General features: G+C 36.2%; 1 protein-coding gene across 1 annotated transcript; it reads right to left on the bottom strand.

The window, feature by feature from the left end:
- Nucleotides 1-1,208: 1,208 nt before the first annotated feature.
- On the bottom strand, nt 1,209-13,582 carry LOC103710210 (probable glycosyltransferase At5g03795). Its single transcript, XM_039134518.1, has 4 exons — nt 13,188-13,582; nt 2,540-2,745; nt 2,105-2,453; nt 1,209-1,903 (listed from the first exon to the last, which is right to left on the bottom strand). Exons 1-4 carry the CDS (start codon nt 13,515-13,517, stop codon nt 1,241-1,243), a joined length of 1,548 nt encoding a protein of 515 aa, XP_038990446.1. The 5' UTR covers nt 13,518-13,582; the 3' UTR covers nt 1,209-1,240.
- Nucleotides 13,583-17,884: the final 4,302 nt, after the last annotated feature.

Genomic DNA, 17,884 nt, shown 5'->3' with positions numbered 1-17,884 from the left:
GCCAAACTTCCCCTCCACACAAGAAACAGATCAATTAAATCCAGAACCCAAGAGTAAAGAGCAACCACACTGATGAGCAGAATCTAGACTTATCAGGCATGTTGTTAAATACTGGTAGATGAAGAACTTGAATTGGTGATGATTACCAGTTGAGATTAAAGTACCAAATAAGAAAGAGGAGACAGTATCACGGCGGCAATATTCCCTTTTTCTTTTTTTTGGAGGTGATGCTCCTTGAATATTATATTTTAGTAACAAATGTGAGAGGGGGAGGAGATTGTTTACCTGCGGTTTCAAGTGAGGGTGCGCCAACAGACACTGTAACCCTAAACACGTAATTGACCATAATGTCAGGGACCTACATTTTTTTTCCTGACAAGTTCCATATAAAATCCTGTTATCAGATATTAGTAATTAATATTTCTCCGGTAGATTTCGCATAAAATGAAGCTGGTACTTGTTGCCAATTTCATGCGAAAATCCTAACTCATCTTCCAGCAGGGACGTTGAGATAGCCATCAATTTATCATCAATTCATATGTAAAATAAAGTCGATAGGTTTTTTTCTTTCCAAATGAAAGAAAAGATTGATTGATACCACATCTACGGGTCAGGTGGGGCAAATCGAGTTACCCTAAATTGCGAAAGTTTTTGAATCGAATAAATTTCATGCCCACCCCACTCCTGAAGTTAGGGGATCGGAGCAGACAACATGTCGAATCTCTAGTCCGGGTCATGACAGGCAGGAGGAGATCTTCTCTCACAATTTGCATGTCTTTCTAAGAAAAATATCAATTTTTAAAAACGCCCGGCAGACATTCTACGTCCGTCAGCAACCTTCTAAATTATTGATTTAAAAAGAGACAAAAAGCTCTAACTGGACATCCAGAAAACTTCACACCAGGCTCTTCCAGCCGGCGGAGTCTCACTAGGCAACCCTTACCTCCCTTTATAGATCCTACTCCACAATGTTCTTCCACAACAAAGGGCCTCCAAATTTCCAACAGCTGAAGCCACCCAAACTGGGCGTTCAAGAGTGAGCTACTTGCATTTCATACAAGATACTACCAACACCCATTCGTTGCAAAGAATGAAATTCATCGAACTATGATAAAAAATCGAGTAAAATTGAGAGACTAGGATATATTTAATAGAACAATTATCAGTTTATTTACCTCTGTATTTGTATCTATCAAGCTTTTCCAATGTACCAATATTAGTCCATGTTATTAGAAAAGAATCAATCCTGGGGATGGATGCGAATGTTTAGTCTTCTCAGCCATATTGAGTGAAGGAGCATATGATACAAGTCAAACCTCCGTGGAGGGCCATTTATCATGAAATGCCTCTGCACTGTCCTTACTCTCCTCTGCATCCTTATATACTGTCTTGGTGATATGCTCATCAGAATGTTCTTGAGGTTTGGGATGTCCTCAACCGAGACCTGGACCGAGAAGGCCTTCCAGTTGAGGACATCACTGAAAGGCAGCACGTAATGGGCATTGATCGTAACCGGCACGCACTCGTAATAGATTGCCTCCATGATTCTTGGGCTGGCAACTTCGTATCCACTCGGGCAAAGGCAGAACTTGCTCTTCTTCATCAAGTCAACGTAGGACACTCCTTTGGGGAGGTACTCGTGGACCTGGACGTCGCCGTCTCTGTCCTTCCAGTGCTTCAGGAGCAGCGGCCGGACGGGCCCGTGACTTCCTCCGGCGAAGAAGGCAAGGATCGGACGGCCTGAAGCGGATGGTCCTCCGACCTTGACGACGTGGGATCTCACGTTCATCTCCGGAAGTGTTACGTCTCTCGAAGCGTTGAACCACTCCGATGTGTTTGCATTGCACAAGACACGAATGGAGTTGAAAAATAGCTGAGGATGGCCGCCTGAGGCATAAGGCCCCTGCAAGAACCCCAAAACGCAGTGATTTACTAAGAATTCGAAAGCTCCATCGATGCCGTTTGAACAGCCTCCTACTGCATTACTCGGGTCAAGAACATGAATGACCAATCTCCTACTACTTCAACTGTGACGGAATTATCAAAGAAAGAGGAAGTACTGCACTACTGCCTTGTGGCAAGAAACTTGAGAGGTTTCTCTTACCCAGTCATGGCATGAAAGCATGAAATGATCTGCACCAAGACTCCTGTTCCAGTATGGATATTTTCCAGAAATGACATTGATATAATCCAGGACGGTCCGTCTCAAAGGTTTCATATCATGGTGATCGCGCGGGTAGATGTATTGAACCATCCTCACCACACTGAATGGAAGGAAGAACACGTGAGCTCGGTCAGGATCCCTCGTTCTCAGCCGGCTTTCCATATCCATGCTGTTTATAAAAAATCCCTCTGTGGAATATATACTCTTGCAGGGGCCATCATGGAATATCGGAGGTTCGCCTTCTTGGTAAACATACACCTTGAACAACTTCTCCATTTCCAAGTAACTCCTGCAGTTTCTCCAAAAGGTGAGGAATTGATAGCAGAAAAATACTTACGAAGGTTATTTCAGAAAGATAAGGTCATTAGTCATTACTTATGAAACGCATAGGCATTTCTGTATACTGGTCCTTTAGGAACATAATCTTTATCCACTAATGCTGTTCGGTTTGGATTTCGAACAGCTTCTTTAATTGCAGCTCGAGCTCTCGCAAGACCAAGTTCAAGCCTCTCTAGCTTTGTATCTTTTCTCCTTGCTCTTCTAGTGTTGTTTGGACTGGAGCCCTCAAAGACTGGTGCTGCCTATCAGATTGTGAGCATGAACTCAAATGCGGTTAACATCTCATTCCAATAAAGCATTCAATTCTATAAACATTCTATCCGTTATATAACTCAAGAGTGTAAATAAATGATAGATAGATGAAGCAATGAAACTAGAAACAAATCCTTCATGCTATCTAGAATGTAATACTGGAAACAACACAGTTTCCTGCTATCTATTGCCCATCAAGAATAAGAGGAGTACAAGAAGACATAAGTTGGACCAAATTGGCTGCCCTCGGGCTGTTCCTATTGAAGATAGCCCTGTTCTGAGCCACCCCAACAAGATTCATAGCATGCACCGCTACAAGATACTCGACAAAAGAAAGTTATAGGCTGGTTGTTTATGCAACAAGAGTGTGACATTTCAACCAAGGAAAGCATTAGGATAACCACAACATTCACAATTACTTTTCTTAATGACACATCAATTGCATGGATGTATTTTATGAATATATTCAATTAATTAGGAATCTTATACTAAAACGTGGCATCAAAATCCCTTTCAAGGACTTAATGATTGGATAGAGTGGTGTTGGGGAGACATATTATTGTAGCAATTAGCCTGGAACTAGAAGGGCTCTAAGCAGAATGGTAACTTTCCCCCAATGTTTCCTAAATTATAAAGTGGGCCCTGAACGCTAGAGACATACTAATCCAAAGAAAAACATGAGGTGATATTGATCCTTAGCATTCATCTACTTATAACTAGAGTTATTCAAAAATTCTTTAACACTAGATGCATGCTAGACTTCAATGTGTTAGATTGCGACGAGAGACAAAATGATCGAGTAATATTAATCGCATGTAATTGCACTTGTATCAACAAAAGAATATCAAAATCGAATTAGACCCAACATGTCTTATTGTGTGATCTTTATAAATGGTACCACACCATGAGAGGCCGGCGGATACTTAAAGCAAACTTGTTGACAAAAAAAGAAAACTTGCAATTCACCTTCGCATGTGCCTCCTCATCCAAATGTAGCCCGAACTACTAGCATCTATTCTATTTGCGTAATGCGAGCACTTCAACTGTACAATAATGGATGCATGCATGAACATCATTAATTAATTTAATAGACCACTAGCTGCTTTCTTGCTCTCCATGCCAAAAATAAAACAAGATGAAACATTCCTTGGCCCCTTTTACTACATTGAGGTCCATGCTCGTGCAAACCTAGTTATCCATTGCTTAGCCATCAAATGTTGCATCCTCCGCCTAGCTATCCTTGATCACACTTGTTCATCACCTACATCTCAACCATCTAATTAATCTAATCACCTACATCACACTTGTTATAACATTACCCATGATCCAAACCAGACATAGTCACGTAGATGGCTCCAAGAATAAGCCCTATCAGTTGCAGAGCAAACTCAGACTCAACCAGCCTAATTGAGTCAGAAGATGTCAGCTAGTGCTTGGTAAAGACTCCTTATGGTTGTAACAAAAACCCTAGAACAAAAATATTTCTTTCATCATAATTGTGAAATTTTGAGACGTAAGGGTGCCGGTTGAACACCACTTCATGCATGGTCGTGCCGAGGACCAAGAATTGGCCGCTGTGTTCATCAAAATTGTGGGGTTTGGAGGCTTCCAGTCTTCCCAAATAGCATGTTCTAGTCTTAATTTTGTGAGCAATTATGTCAATCAGCTACAAAATTCCAATTCACCCGGCCCAGCCTAGGCAAAGAAGACCCACAGTATGAATGCTCAGACTCCAAATCTGGGTCCAAAGTTGGTTCTTGTTATCTTCAGCCTACTATACCAAGAAACATCCATGGTGATGAAATCAGAGTGATCATGGACATCTTCATCTATTCATGATATGAACTCACGTCTTTCATGCATGCAAAGGAATTTCCTCTTGGTTGTGGTAAAGATGCATGGAAAAGAGATTGATGGTCATAGAAAGGCACCACAGTAACTTGCTTGACCTCCACCTATGGGAGGACAGAAGGAACTTCTGGCAACCCTGAGTACCACAAACCCTTGATGTCTAGATATATCCAAGGGTTCTGATATCGTCATATCTCTCCATTAAAAAAAATAAAGAACCTTCAGATACTTCGATTCACATACATGTATGTACATCTCCAGATGCATGCATCACATCAATTCATTAGACATGTTCTTTACTGCTTTTCCCCCAAGAGGAGGACCCCTTGGAACCGTTCCTTACTACAAAATATTAAAATCAATTCTAATAAATACAACCACAACAGAAATTGTATTCGCTATAGAAGATTTTTTTTTTATTAAGGTTCTTGCCGTTTATCAGTAAGTATGTTGAATTTTTAAACGTTTTTTAAGTTTTTTCAAGTGCTGAAAAGTTGGTCCACACGAGGAAGGAAAACGCACGGGGAAGAAGAAAGAGGAGAAATTTTGAAGAAGAGCAGAGGAGGATAAGGAAGTATTTAAGGAAAACTATAAAGTAACAGAAGAAAGAAAAGTTTAAGGAAATAGAGATACAGAAAAAAAGAAGAGGTTGAGAAGGATTGAGAAAGACTCACCGGTTCCGGTGCGGGGCTCGGCGCTCCGACGGGCACCGGAGAAAAATAAGAACCATGGCCGGAAGTATTTACTTTATTCTCGAATTCCACAGGCCTCTCATGGCTTCCACCAGAACCACCTCCAGAAGAAGGAGAGGGAACCGAGAGAGCGCCCCAACTTCCCGTTGCGTTCCCAGTCAAGGAAGAAGCATAAGAAGAGAGCCAGGAGCCATAACTCCTAGAATCCAAGGCAAAAAACCCCAAAGAAACCAACACCAAAGGAAACAATGTGCAAAACACCACAGATTTCGCGTTATACCCATGGAAACATGATGTAGAAGGAGGAGGAGAAAAATCTCTCATAATGATTTCCAATGCTTTGCACACCAGCCTCGCCTCTTCTTATATATGGCAGCGTAATTAATGTATCATTAAGATGTTCCATCAAAAATAGGTCCTTACGACTTGCCAAATATAGATTTGATTCCTAACTTAATAGAAACTCCTGTCATGTTGCTTGTTTTGGAGCGAGATCGAGAGAGAGAGAGAGAGAGTCTAAGAGGTGGCTCAGAAGAAGGTGGACGGGTGGCACGAACCGGGCTACGGTGTAGAGCCGCGAGGATGACACGAGAGATGGGGAGAGGCGACAAGCGGCGCTTGGACCCTGAGAAGCGAGCCCAAAGGCTGCTTCTCTCTTTTATATTTGTGGGTTGCAGGGATTCCCATGGGAGCCCAAACCATGCAAAAGGTCGCGTAAATGACTTCTCGCTTTCCCACCCTGCAGGCTTCCGCCACCTTTCACTCTTCTCCTCCTTCGGGATTTGGATTCGGAGGGAATGGTTCTGAGTAACGGACGTTATGACGGCATCGGCATCTCCGGATGGAGCTGTCACTCACGATCATTGGAAAATAATCTTCTATTTCATGAGAAAATGTGGAATTAAATCGGATTGTTCAATGATGATGAGATTGGATTCGAGTCGGCAATTCATTAAATTTCATCCACGCAATTAAGGTTGTGAATCACCATTTATTTTGTGTTTTGGGTACTACCATTACAAGGTATTACAGCTTCCTCCTCCTTTTTTTCAGTGGGCATTTCATTATATAATGTATAGATGAACTAAACATCCGTTGTTATATAATGTTATGAGTGTTGCTGTTCCCATTTTCCCCAAGTCAATGCATGGAGTTTTCTATGTTATCAGCATGACAAATAACATCCAAATATAAATATATGGCAATTTTTTAGATGTTATTAACTTTTGCTCGAGTGAAAATATAATAATATTGGAAATGGTTGACAGTGATCCATATACTACTATTAGGTCTAAATCACATCCAATGCACATAGTTGGTATCGAAGAATATAAATTATATGATGAGTCATTGTCATATCAATGATTAGGACTAAAAATGGGCTTGGGCCCGCTCCGGATCCGTCTTATTGGACTGGTTTTGGGTTAGGCTTGGGCTCATCATTGCATGTCCAAAGCTCAAAGCCCAAGCTCTGAACCCAGCCCGGTCTTAGTTTGAATTCGTCATAAGGATCTTGTTCTAGAAGGCTTTAGATTGGGCCCAGTATTTTGGGCCAATGAGGCTAATAACTGTGGGGTCAATTGGGTCGATTTTGTTTCAGGTCTAGCCTTTTAGCCCAGACGGGCTTCTTCGGGTTGGAGCCCGGTTGGTGTTTGGGCTTGAGCGCGGGCAAATGCACAGCCAAGCTCAATTTTAGCCCTATAAACAATTTATAAAAGATCTTATAGTAATTTCTTGTTTATATTGATGGTTAGTAGTGCTAATATATCAGTACCTGTGCATGATCTAAGCAGTTGGATGTGATATAATATTTTTAAATCACTTACTCTTAAAAAAAAATGATTTGGAGATCCTACACTTCCCTAAATTTTACAGCCATCATCAAATTTAATGTTGGTGATCAAAATTAAAAATATAAATTGTTGGATATAATCTAGAAGTTCTAAAATGCCTACTCATGAAAAATCATATAATTTCTAGGTGTCTAGCTTATGTATTAAGTTGTCTTAAAATCAATATATTATACAATCCTATTATGACTATATATTTAAGATGCCTTGATGCATAAATTAGAATTTTTAAAATATGTGGTTTTTCTATATAGGTATTTTAAGCCTTTTAAATCACATCCAACAATTTATATTTTCTTTCGACCGCCCACATTACATTTGATGATAGGTATAAAATCTTTTCTCTATGCCTTATATATTTTAAAACTACATCCACATACACATATATAGGTCAAGATCAACATCCACACACACATATATAGGTCAAGATCAAGTTACACCTAGTATGTATCTTATAGAGTTACACACATTTATTTTTTTCAATTAAATGGTTTAGGAGTCCCACATAATCCAAGCCCTAATATGTGAACTACTATCTCTAAATTACTTCCACATAAAAAAATCATGTGCTTTTGAAACTCTTAACCTATGCATCAAATAGTAAAAAAATAGTTTCTTGCTATTTAGACTATCCAATTTTTGAACCACTTGATGCATAAATTAGGAGACTATAAAACATATGATTTTTTATATGTAAGCAATTTAGAAATATTAGATTATATTCAGCGGCTCGAATTATCAACATGGGATCCTCATCACGCAATTCATAAAAGTTATAATTCTATGAGAGTTACATAAGATGTAACTTAAATCTTTTTCTATGTATATATATGCATACATATATGTGTACATATATATTCTTAGCATTTTTTTAAAAAAAATGAAAAAAAAACAATGAAGTACATAATGGTACCTATGAGAGGAGCTTGATATCCTTACAAACATACATCCAATCATGTCGAGATACTCAAGAATTCTTATAATAAAAAAGTGTTAAATAATATTTTTAATGTTTTAAATGATAAACTGTGACAATACACATAAGTTTCAAGAATACGGGTTATGCAAATAGTGAACCTGGCAATAGATAAATATTATGCCCCTTTATTTTGGAAGATAATTATATATGATAGCTAGAAGCACAAGATAAATTTTTGGCACTAATTTCTCCATCAATATGACATCATCCTGATCTATAAAACATAATTTTTCAAATTCATGAAGGGGATGGGCATAATGCCATATTTAACTATGGTCCCCATCTTTTGCATCTATTTGTCGCCACACATCTCCATGCCATATTTTGTTTCTAATCTATTCATCACTGGCCATGTATCATATCTAGATGGATAGCAACATATGCATAAAATTTCCAAACTACACCTAGTGGCTGATTCGTGTTCATTTATTTTATAGACGTACCCACAACTTGAGCTAGCTGTTACGTTAATTCTAGGCAACTGGATGATACATGCATATTTTGAGATGGATGTTATTATTGCCATCTTCCAAGTCATGTATGATTGGAGAGTGGATTCAAGATAAGATGTAGCCATCATCAGCCACACCATCATCACCCATGCAATCTTTGTGTAGAGTTTATGATGTTATTTATTATCTAATATTAATTTTATTATCAAAATAGGGTGGGAGATTCTGAGAGCAGGCTGTTCTGAAGCACCCTATGTTTGGCTTGAAATTTAATTTAATAAAAGCTTGTCTAGTTAGTGAAAAGATCCAAATCTCGATACTTGCTTATCATCGAACGTCAATGTTAAATTGGCTTAGGTTGCTTCTGAGAAACTTTCCCTGCATGTAGCACTACAAATCTACCTAAATCTATTTTATCAACAAAAACATTGCTATTGCCAATGTCAATGAGCAGAAAGGTCTCCTTCTTGAGATTTTAAGGAGGCATCATTTCTTGAGAAATATAACGAGGATGCTCCCACTAGACTTAAATCATGACCTTCTCTCAAATAGAGAGGAATGCCAATTAGCTGAGTTAAGGCTAGCCAACAAGTTTCTAATTAGGTATAAAAAGTAGATGCAAGACAAAGAACATTGAATCGATTTTCTTCACCCGTGTGGAGGCTAATACTATTAATAGGATGGCGGGTGGATTTACTCATCTTATCTATTAGAAAATATAGGATTAAGTTCAATTTGGCATAGCTTTTAGAAGTTTTTAGTTTTTTTTTTCTTTTTTTTTTAAAAAATAGAATTTGAATTTGAAATTCTAAACTAAGTGTTAGGGCAAGAAGGCCAAAAAATCAAAAAAAAAATAATAGTGAGAGCAACTTTAATTTGCACAATTATACTTAGTCTAAAATTTGTCAACTACAGGTATTAGGAGTTTTATAGAATTTCATTGTGCAATCAAACACCTTGTGTTACAAAACATACATTATGTTATGAAAAAATATAACTAGAATATTTAAATTTAAAAAAATGTTCATAATTTTCTTTTGCACATCCCGACATGCCATATAAAAAGTGTTGTTATGGTTTTAGGTCTTACAAAGTGACCTTGCCATCTACAGCAATACAATGATTGTCATCTCTTTTTTGTTATATTTCATAGATTTTAGTACCTTCTCAATTTTATCCCAATATATTATTGCTAGATCTGCGAATAAGAATGTATAAACCCGATCTCAAATATTTGTAAAAAAAGCTATATGATTATAATTATAATCTTGTTAATCGGTTTATGTTATTCCATCAATCTCCTTTAATTATAGTTACATCTTTTAATAAAGCTATGGATGTGCCAGTCTAGACCATTCTTAGGATTTTTCTTTCCATGGTATGAAATTGAAATTGCTTAACAATAAGAAGGAATAATCTTCCCCAACCATGGAAAGTTGAGATGATAGAATTCTAAAAACAAATGAGATATGAAAAGTCACCTTTCCAATGAAATGGAGAATCCCAATTTTTTGGGGTTATGGGCTCTACAAAAGCCAGATAAGTTTGGTTTTAGTCATCAAACTCTTTATCCATGATATGCTGTGTCTGCATCCACTGTCCAAACAGACCCTAAAATAAAATATCGAGAAGACTAAAGTGCAAGCTCGAATTATATCCTTATTTAGCAGGATACTTCAAGGATTTAATGGACCAAAAATCTAACAGAAAATATTTACTTATCTGCAATGCAAACTCTCTTAGGCCCTGTTTGGGGGAGCTGTTGGCAGTAGAGCTGTTAGAAGTAGAGCTGTTGGAAGTAGAGCTGTCTGAAGTAGAGCTGTTATAAAAAGCTGTTTGCTGTTTGGTAACTACATTCGTAAAGTGCTCTGGTACTTTGTTTTGTGTTTGGTAAACAAACTGAGGAAGTACTTTTGTATGACAAAATTACCATAAAGGACATTGCATAGTATTATACAACAGAACATAATAAAACATAACATAAATTAATACATAAATATACGATATAGTATAATATTATTGTAATATAAAATAATATTATGTTGATATAGCATAATAGTGATATAATTATTAGAGTAAATTAATATTTGGTAATATAACATAATATTATATTATTTAACATAACATATTAATGTATTCTGATATAATGTAATATATATTATATTTATAGTATAATACAATAATAAAAGTATAAACTATTATAATTATTAGTATAAATTAATTTCTCATATTATAACATAATATTAAATTATTTAAAATAACATATTAATGTATTATAATGTAATGTAATATAATACAATATTTATAGTATAATACAATAATAAAGGTATAAAATATTATAATTATTATTATAAATTAATTTTTCATAATATAACATAATATTAAATTATTTAAAATAACATATTAATGTATTATAATGTAATGTAATATAATATAATATTTATAGTATAATACAATAATAAAGTTATAAAATATTATAATTATTAGTATAAATTAATTTTCCATAATATAACATAATATTAAATTATTTAACATAACATATTAATGTATTATGATATAATATAATATGATATTATATTTATAGTATAATACAAAAATAAAGGCATAAAATATTATAATTATTAGTATAAATTAATTTTCCATAATATAACATAATATTAAATTATTTAACATAACATATTAATGTATTATGATATAATATAATATGATATTATATTTATAGTATAACACAAAAATAAAGGTATAAAATATTATAAAATTAGTATAAAATAATTTTTCATAATAATTTCTCATAAAATAATTTTCCGCGGTCCAGGGGCTCTTCTTCGTGGTCCACGCTCGAGGAGGACCTCAGCGTGGGCCGCGAGGTTGATGATAAAAAAAAAACAATAGATTGATTTTGGAAGGTATGGAAAAGGATTAAAAAAAAAAAATTCTAAAATGTGGTTCAAGAGATGCATACAAAAATTGAAAAGAAAAATATATTTTCTTATGGAAAGGAGTCTGACGGCTAGGGTTCTTGGCTCCAGCAGATTTTTAGGTTTATAAAGGGACAAACTATGTAATTATGTTATTTTAATATGGACATATTTGTCAAAAATACAGTTTTCCGAAAAAGCTGAAACAACTTCCTCCCAAAAGCTCCAAATTGGAGCTTCCTCCCAAAAGCTGTTTTCAGCTTCCCGCAAAAGCTGAAACAGCTTTTTGAAAAATTTACCAAACACAGTTTTTCATCTAAAAGTGCTTTCTGTCCCTCCAAAAGCTCCCCCAAATAGGACCTTATTCCTCAGGAAATAAGAATTCCATGTCGGTCTTCTTCTCGGCACCTTGATTTTCTTGTGAACTCATACTTTATTTCATTCATTCTTAACATCGTTTTCGAGCAGAGCATTGGAAGAGACCGCCACATATTATGTTTTAGCATCAAATACGTACGTCATCTTTCACGTATCCGTTGTTTATTTTAGCTATCGATCTAAAAAAATTTATGGGAGACTTTAATGCTGCTGCTGATGTCAGCCTTCTAATTAGTCCATCAGATGTCAAAGAGGAGACCATCTTACGATCACACACACATCGTGCATGTGAATCTATAATATAAGACTTTGGAGCATATAAGCATCCCAAAATATTTTTATTCTATATTTTTAATCAAAATATGCAGTCTCAATGCCGATCTTTTTTTTATCGGTGTTATTTTATCATTTGTCGGTATATTTAGTATAGAGACCGATTCAATATACTGATATTTGGTATGTCCTCCAAACTATATACCAGAATCGAATCAGTATGGTACAATACTTTTCATACGGTATGATATGGTGTACTATATTTTTAATTTTTAGAATATAATCGAATTTATTCAATTCTAAAACTAGTATCCGAGATGGGCCAAAACTGAGATTTTTGACTAGTTGTTGGGGTCCAAACTCACCTTAAATAACTTGATCAAAACCGTACATGGTTGTTGGAAACGATGGCCACAATGTGCCTCTCAGTCCAAATTTTTTAGCTTGGGGTGGTAAATACTTGACCAAGGCCTCCATAAATGGCCAATTTTAGAAGAGATGACAATGGGACATGCCAAATTTTGGGCTCAAATAAGTACAATCATTAATAGAAATCAAGATAGCCAACCCTAACCATATGCATGGATTGGTCACTGATAGTTCGATGCCACATTATAATTGAATGATGGGTGTTTCAGACCCCTTGAGTCCCAATCAATTGCTTGGACCATTTGCACTTGTGTGTGTTTAATGGGATGACTGCCTGACCTTGGCAACCTACCATCCTAAAGATGCTACAAGATATCCTTCTCCGTTTGCTTCTTACTCCTAATCCTTGTAGCTTGTATTGCTTAAGAGCTAGATAACTTTATCCCAAAATCTTACCCAAAAAAAAAGGAAAAAGGATAAAAAACCTCTAAGTTGTGGATAAATTATGTATGTATGTGTGTATGTATGTATGTATGTATGCACTCGCGCATGCCAACGTACACCTAGTGGAGAAAGGTGAAGAGAAAATTACTAATAATGTGAAGAAACCAACTCGTATACACAAGAAAAATAGAGATAGCGGAGAAGAATGGAGGTGAAGAAGGCTTACAGGTTGTGGCGCGGGGCTCGGTGCACTGACAAGTGGGGGAGAAATAAAAGAAGCAATGGGTTCAAAGAAAACTCTTCTCTCTCCCTCTCCTCCTCCTCCTCCTCCTCCTCCTCCGCTAGCATAAATAAGAGCAGAGGAATTCAATGGAGGATGAACACCTTCCGACGGATGCCCGGAGAAGGAAGTGTACCAGAGGGAAGATGTTTTGGAGTCGGAGTTGAGCACCACCAAGGACACCAAAACCAAAGGAACAAGTATACAGAAAACCACCAAAGAGGAAGACCTTGTGCTCCAAAAAGTATAGAAGTTGGGAGAAGACGAGTCCCTCATGGCCACCCTCTATCTTTCACGCTTATTGGAGAATAGTCTCGTGTCTTCCTACCATTAGCAGCACAACTAAAGGGTTCCTTCCTTCCTTAGGTGTTATTCTTATAGCATTTAGTTTAATTTAAACTAAAGATGAAACGGGGTGGGACAAAAAAGGAGGAAGAAGAGGAAGGGAAGACCGGGGAAAGGAACCAAGCTAACTTGATGGGTGTAATGCCAGCTCTCTCTCTCACCTTTTCTATTTCTCTCTCAAATATTCTGTAACGAAGATTTTAATCTCAACCGATACCTCAGCTTGTATCGGTATCGTGCATCCCCCGATACGTTATATAGTATATCTCGATGCCAAATATTTAGACTGATATCAAAAAAAATCATAAACACTGATATTTATTGATCATCCTTCTATCATTTTAAATATTTTTTTTCAAAAATAGTTGTTAATATTGTATTTACTACATCGACGGCAAGATTTTGATATCTCCAACCAAAATCTTAAAATATCTTGATTTTTTTTTCTCAAAAATTTTGGTTCATCTCAATCTCGTCTACCCACCATGAGGACTAAGATCCTGACCTTTTTCGGATAAGTAATGTCTTCTTTGCTTAATTGTAGAAAATGGCGAGCTTAATTTGGTTACATCTTTCCCTAATTAACAAGTAGATCCCAGAGTACATTTAGGAGAGCTTTGTGAATACTTAAAGGTATAATATAGAAACTTGACACAATAAAGCCAGATAAAGCGTGACTTCCCAATTGTTCCAATTTGCAGCCTGTACAGCATTGAGTACAAACTGCCAGCAAATGGTATGGTCACAAGATCCTATTTAACTATTTAATGTTTTAATATGTGACGTGTTATAGAAACATTGGTAAATTTGGGCAAATTACATCGGCAAAATTATCAATGTCTTCACAAATCATTAATATTTGATCAAATCTTTATTTTATATGTACATTTCTTTCCACCTAGGGCTTACATCCATCATTTCTACAGCAGCCAGACAGATCACTTGTTTTTTTTTGGTAAACTGGATACGTCGTACCAAAATCAGCAAAATTAGATAGCGAAAAGAGGTGCTGAAGACTCATAGCTATTTACAGCTCTAGGCACTAGAGTATTGTGCAACAAAACGATATAACCCAATCAGCAGCTTTATTCGTCTCGTGATATGTTGTGGATATCCGTCATCAGCCTTAGCATGGCCTTGAATCTACCTAATCACAGTCGTCGGATCTCCTTCCAGGTGAATCTGATCCGCTCTCAAGGTAGGCCGCACATAGGTAATACCCTTTGCAGCGGCTCTAAGCTCAACTTCAGGAATAGTGGTATCATAGAGCCAACAACCTCTAGCTGCAACCAATATGGAATCAGTATTTCTGATCACAAAATCGGTCACTTCTCTTCTTTCATCATCAGGCATACTGCCATCGAAGTTCATCTCGAGAATCATTCGAATTAAAATAAGTAGCATATGGGTTCGTCCAATTTGGAGGTAGGATTTTCTGTTTTTGGAGGACCATGTAATTAACTCGGGAAGCAGCTTATTTAGCAAGTGGGCTCGCAGCATTACGTGCTATTGTTGACTGGGTTGTGCAACAGGTGTGTGAACACAAGTGGGTTATTCCTACATTGGATCCAACCCATGTCATGTGCATTGGAAGCAACATTTAAACATGCATGTGAAGCCAATTCACCTTGGGGTAGCAGCTATTTGAGTTAATTTTATGAATTAAAAAAGAAATTTCGGGTAACATGAGCTCGTTTTTCTAGTTCTTGGACTGGGTTTGGAGCATAATGGTCGGATGGCTAGTATTGTCATACAAGCATATGGGTAAATTGATCGATCTTGCTTAGATCCAGCAGCCTTGAGATGCGTGTACATGCGATCTATCTATGGGAGTTGATCTATCTTTACATGTAATTGTCACTCTTGAGAATTAATGGAAGGGGCATTAACCTTCTATTCTCCAAGTAAACATTTTTTTGTTTTTCCAGCTAGCAAAAACAATAGATTCTCACAAGCAACAATGTCAATCCATTATTTTTCTTAAATTAATTGCTTCCTTGCAATGATGCACTAACTTCTACTTCTCGATCTTCAATTAATAGTAGTCCTTACCATATTTTGAACCAAAGTCAATACTTTAAATTTATCCAAAAGTTGTCGCCACCTAGTTTTATACCCAAGTCTATCCTTTTCTGATAGAAAAAAAAAAAAAGAAAAAAGAGGGAAGCAACCAAAAATAACAGCATGTTTCAACCAAAAAAATATCTTCACCTTGGAACTGTAAAATTCTTTTTTTCTCATTCAAGTGAAAGGCTTTGTAAGTGTGCTTGTGATATACTACTTTTTTTTTCTCTTTTTGATGTAACTTGTGGGGGCATATTAATGCCCAAGATGCAACTCGTCACGTGCTCATCACCATCTTCTTCTTTCTTCTTCTTTTTCTTCTTCTTTTTTTTTAAAAAAAGAGGGATGAATCATATACATCTGGTATTAATATATCTAATAAAAATCAAAAATTAAAATATCACAAAGAGCAACTGATTTAATGACAAATAGGTCCACAATACCAAATCCAGTCCATAATTTTACTTGTCTTTCTATAGGTATGTCTGATATCCGGAAATGCATACTTCACGGTAATCCTCATAATGATGCCCAAGCGTCCTCGTCTACTTTCAACGTCTCAACTTACAAGCAAGGCCAAAGCCATGTTCCTCCCGCGAACTCCAAGGTCTTTACTAATCTGCTACGTATACGCTAAGCTTCCCTGCTTTTGAGACGGAAGATCCCGAGGTTGTACGTCAAACCCCAAAGGTCCAACTTCTTCCTTACCGCCATGGCGATTGACCCTAAAGCTAAGCTATTTTGTCAACGTGAAGGGCAACTTAAATAGGGTTGAGCCCACTTCATGAACTTAAGGATCTCTAGAAATAGTTGCACTCATTTCTGAAAAATGATTTGGATGGACACATACGTTAGACTAAGAGTTCAAATCCATTCAAATCTAATCACAAGCACTATAATTGGCTCGTGGTCAGTTCTAATAGTGTCGTGCTGCAGTATTTCCCAGTCTATATAGATTATGAATGGAATCCGCTCTGATACCATTTGTAACAATCCAAGACCTCACCCAAAATGACTAGCCGAAATATATTATTTAGATTTTTTCGATCCTATATAAATACCCAAAATCTATCCCGTGAATAATCGGTATGAGACTAAATATATATCCGCATAGATCCTTATAGATACCATGGATCAGATTTCCACTATTCTCTGTCCGTATCTAGGGTCATTTATTTGGAACTATTTTTTTAAATTTAAGCTTACTTTTTTTTTTCTGGATCTTAGATTTCCCTCACATCCATGTGTTTCATATCTAGAAGGGATTGTAATCGCACATACATTGCGACCTAAACTAGTTATGTTAAGGAAATCCATTATTTGGACCATGTCCTTGATCACTTTTTTTTATCACCTTAATGAGTTCTCCGAGTTCTCCTACTACCATCAAATTTACCTTATTTGATTGGATATGGAGCTCGAAACATGGAACACCTCGCTGATAGCTAGGAGCTCTCTCGGCTACTCGCCGTGCCATACCATCATGGTATAAATATATAATAGTCTCACTATAAATAAGTTATTTCGCATTATCTTTAATTACCAAGAGCATTATTATATTTGGAACATTAATTAGAGATGTATATTCTTTGATGTCTTGGAGGACTCAAGTTCCATTATATCTTTGTGGAAGTCTTTCTTGGCTTATGTATTGAAGCTATTTATTGCTAATATGTCACATGTTTTAGTGACTATTATCTTGTATGGACCTATTGCTCTGTGAGAGATCTTATTAAGATTGCTTCTTGTGATTCATTCCTTTGGTTATATAATATAAATTTTCTTAAAATGAAAATAATGCTGGAACTTTTATTTTTTTTTTTGACTTTTTTATTGTTTTTAATAAAGAACTTAAAGTTCATTTGCTATATTTTTTTGATGAACAATATTCATTTGTTATTTCTATTCAACTATAGAGCCAAAATTTGTTGTGTATTTCTGAAGCTTTATACCCCCATCCCTCTATTTTTTTCCCTAAATTCATGAATTGCATGTGTCATATTTTGGTAGAATTAAATTCAATTAACTTCTATGTTACATGGTTAGATAGATACACGCAAAATTGTAATTTGAAACATAATAGTATTTTTTTTTAACATGCATTTTTACTTGGATGCTTACTAGCAAATCATGTGTTTTGTGCAAAAAAACTGGATTCAGAGATTGTGAAGCTAATAGAGACTTATGCAGTTTGGCTTATGGCTTACGTCCACATATGAAGATGATTGAAGAAG

Source organism: Phoenix dactylifera, chromosome 16, assembly GCF_009389715.1.
Source record: "Phoenix dactylifera cultivar Barhee BC4 chromosome 16, palm_55x_up_171113_PBpolish2nd_filt_p, whole genome shotgun sequence".
NCBI lineage: Eukaryota > Viridiplantae > Streptophyta > Magnoliopsida > Arecales > Arecaceae > Phoenix > Phoenix dactylifera.
This window is presented reverse-complemented; position numbering and strand designations above follow the sequence as displayed.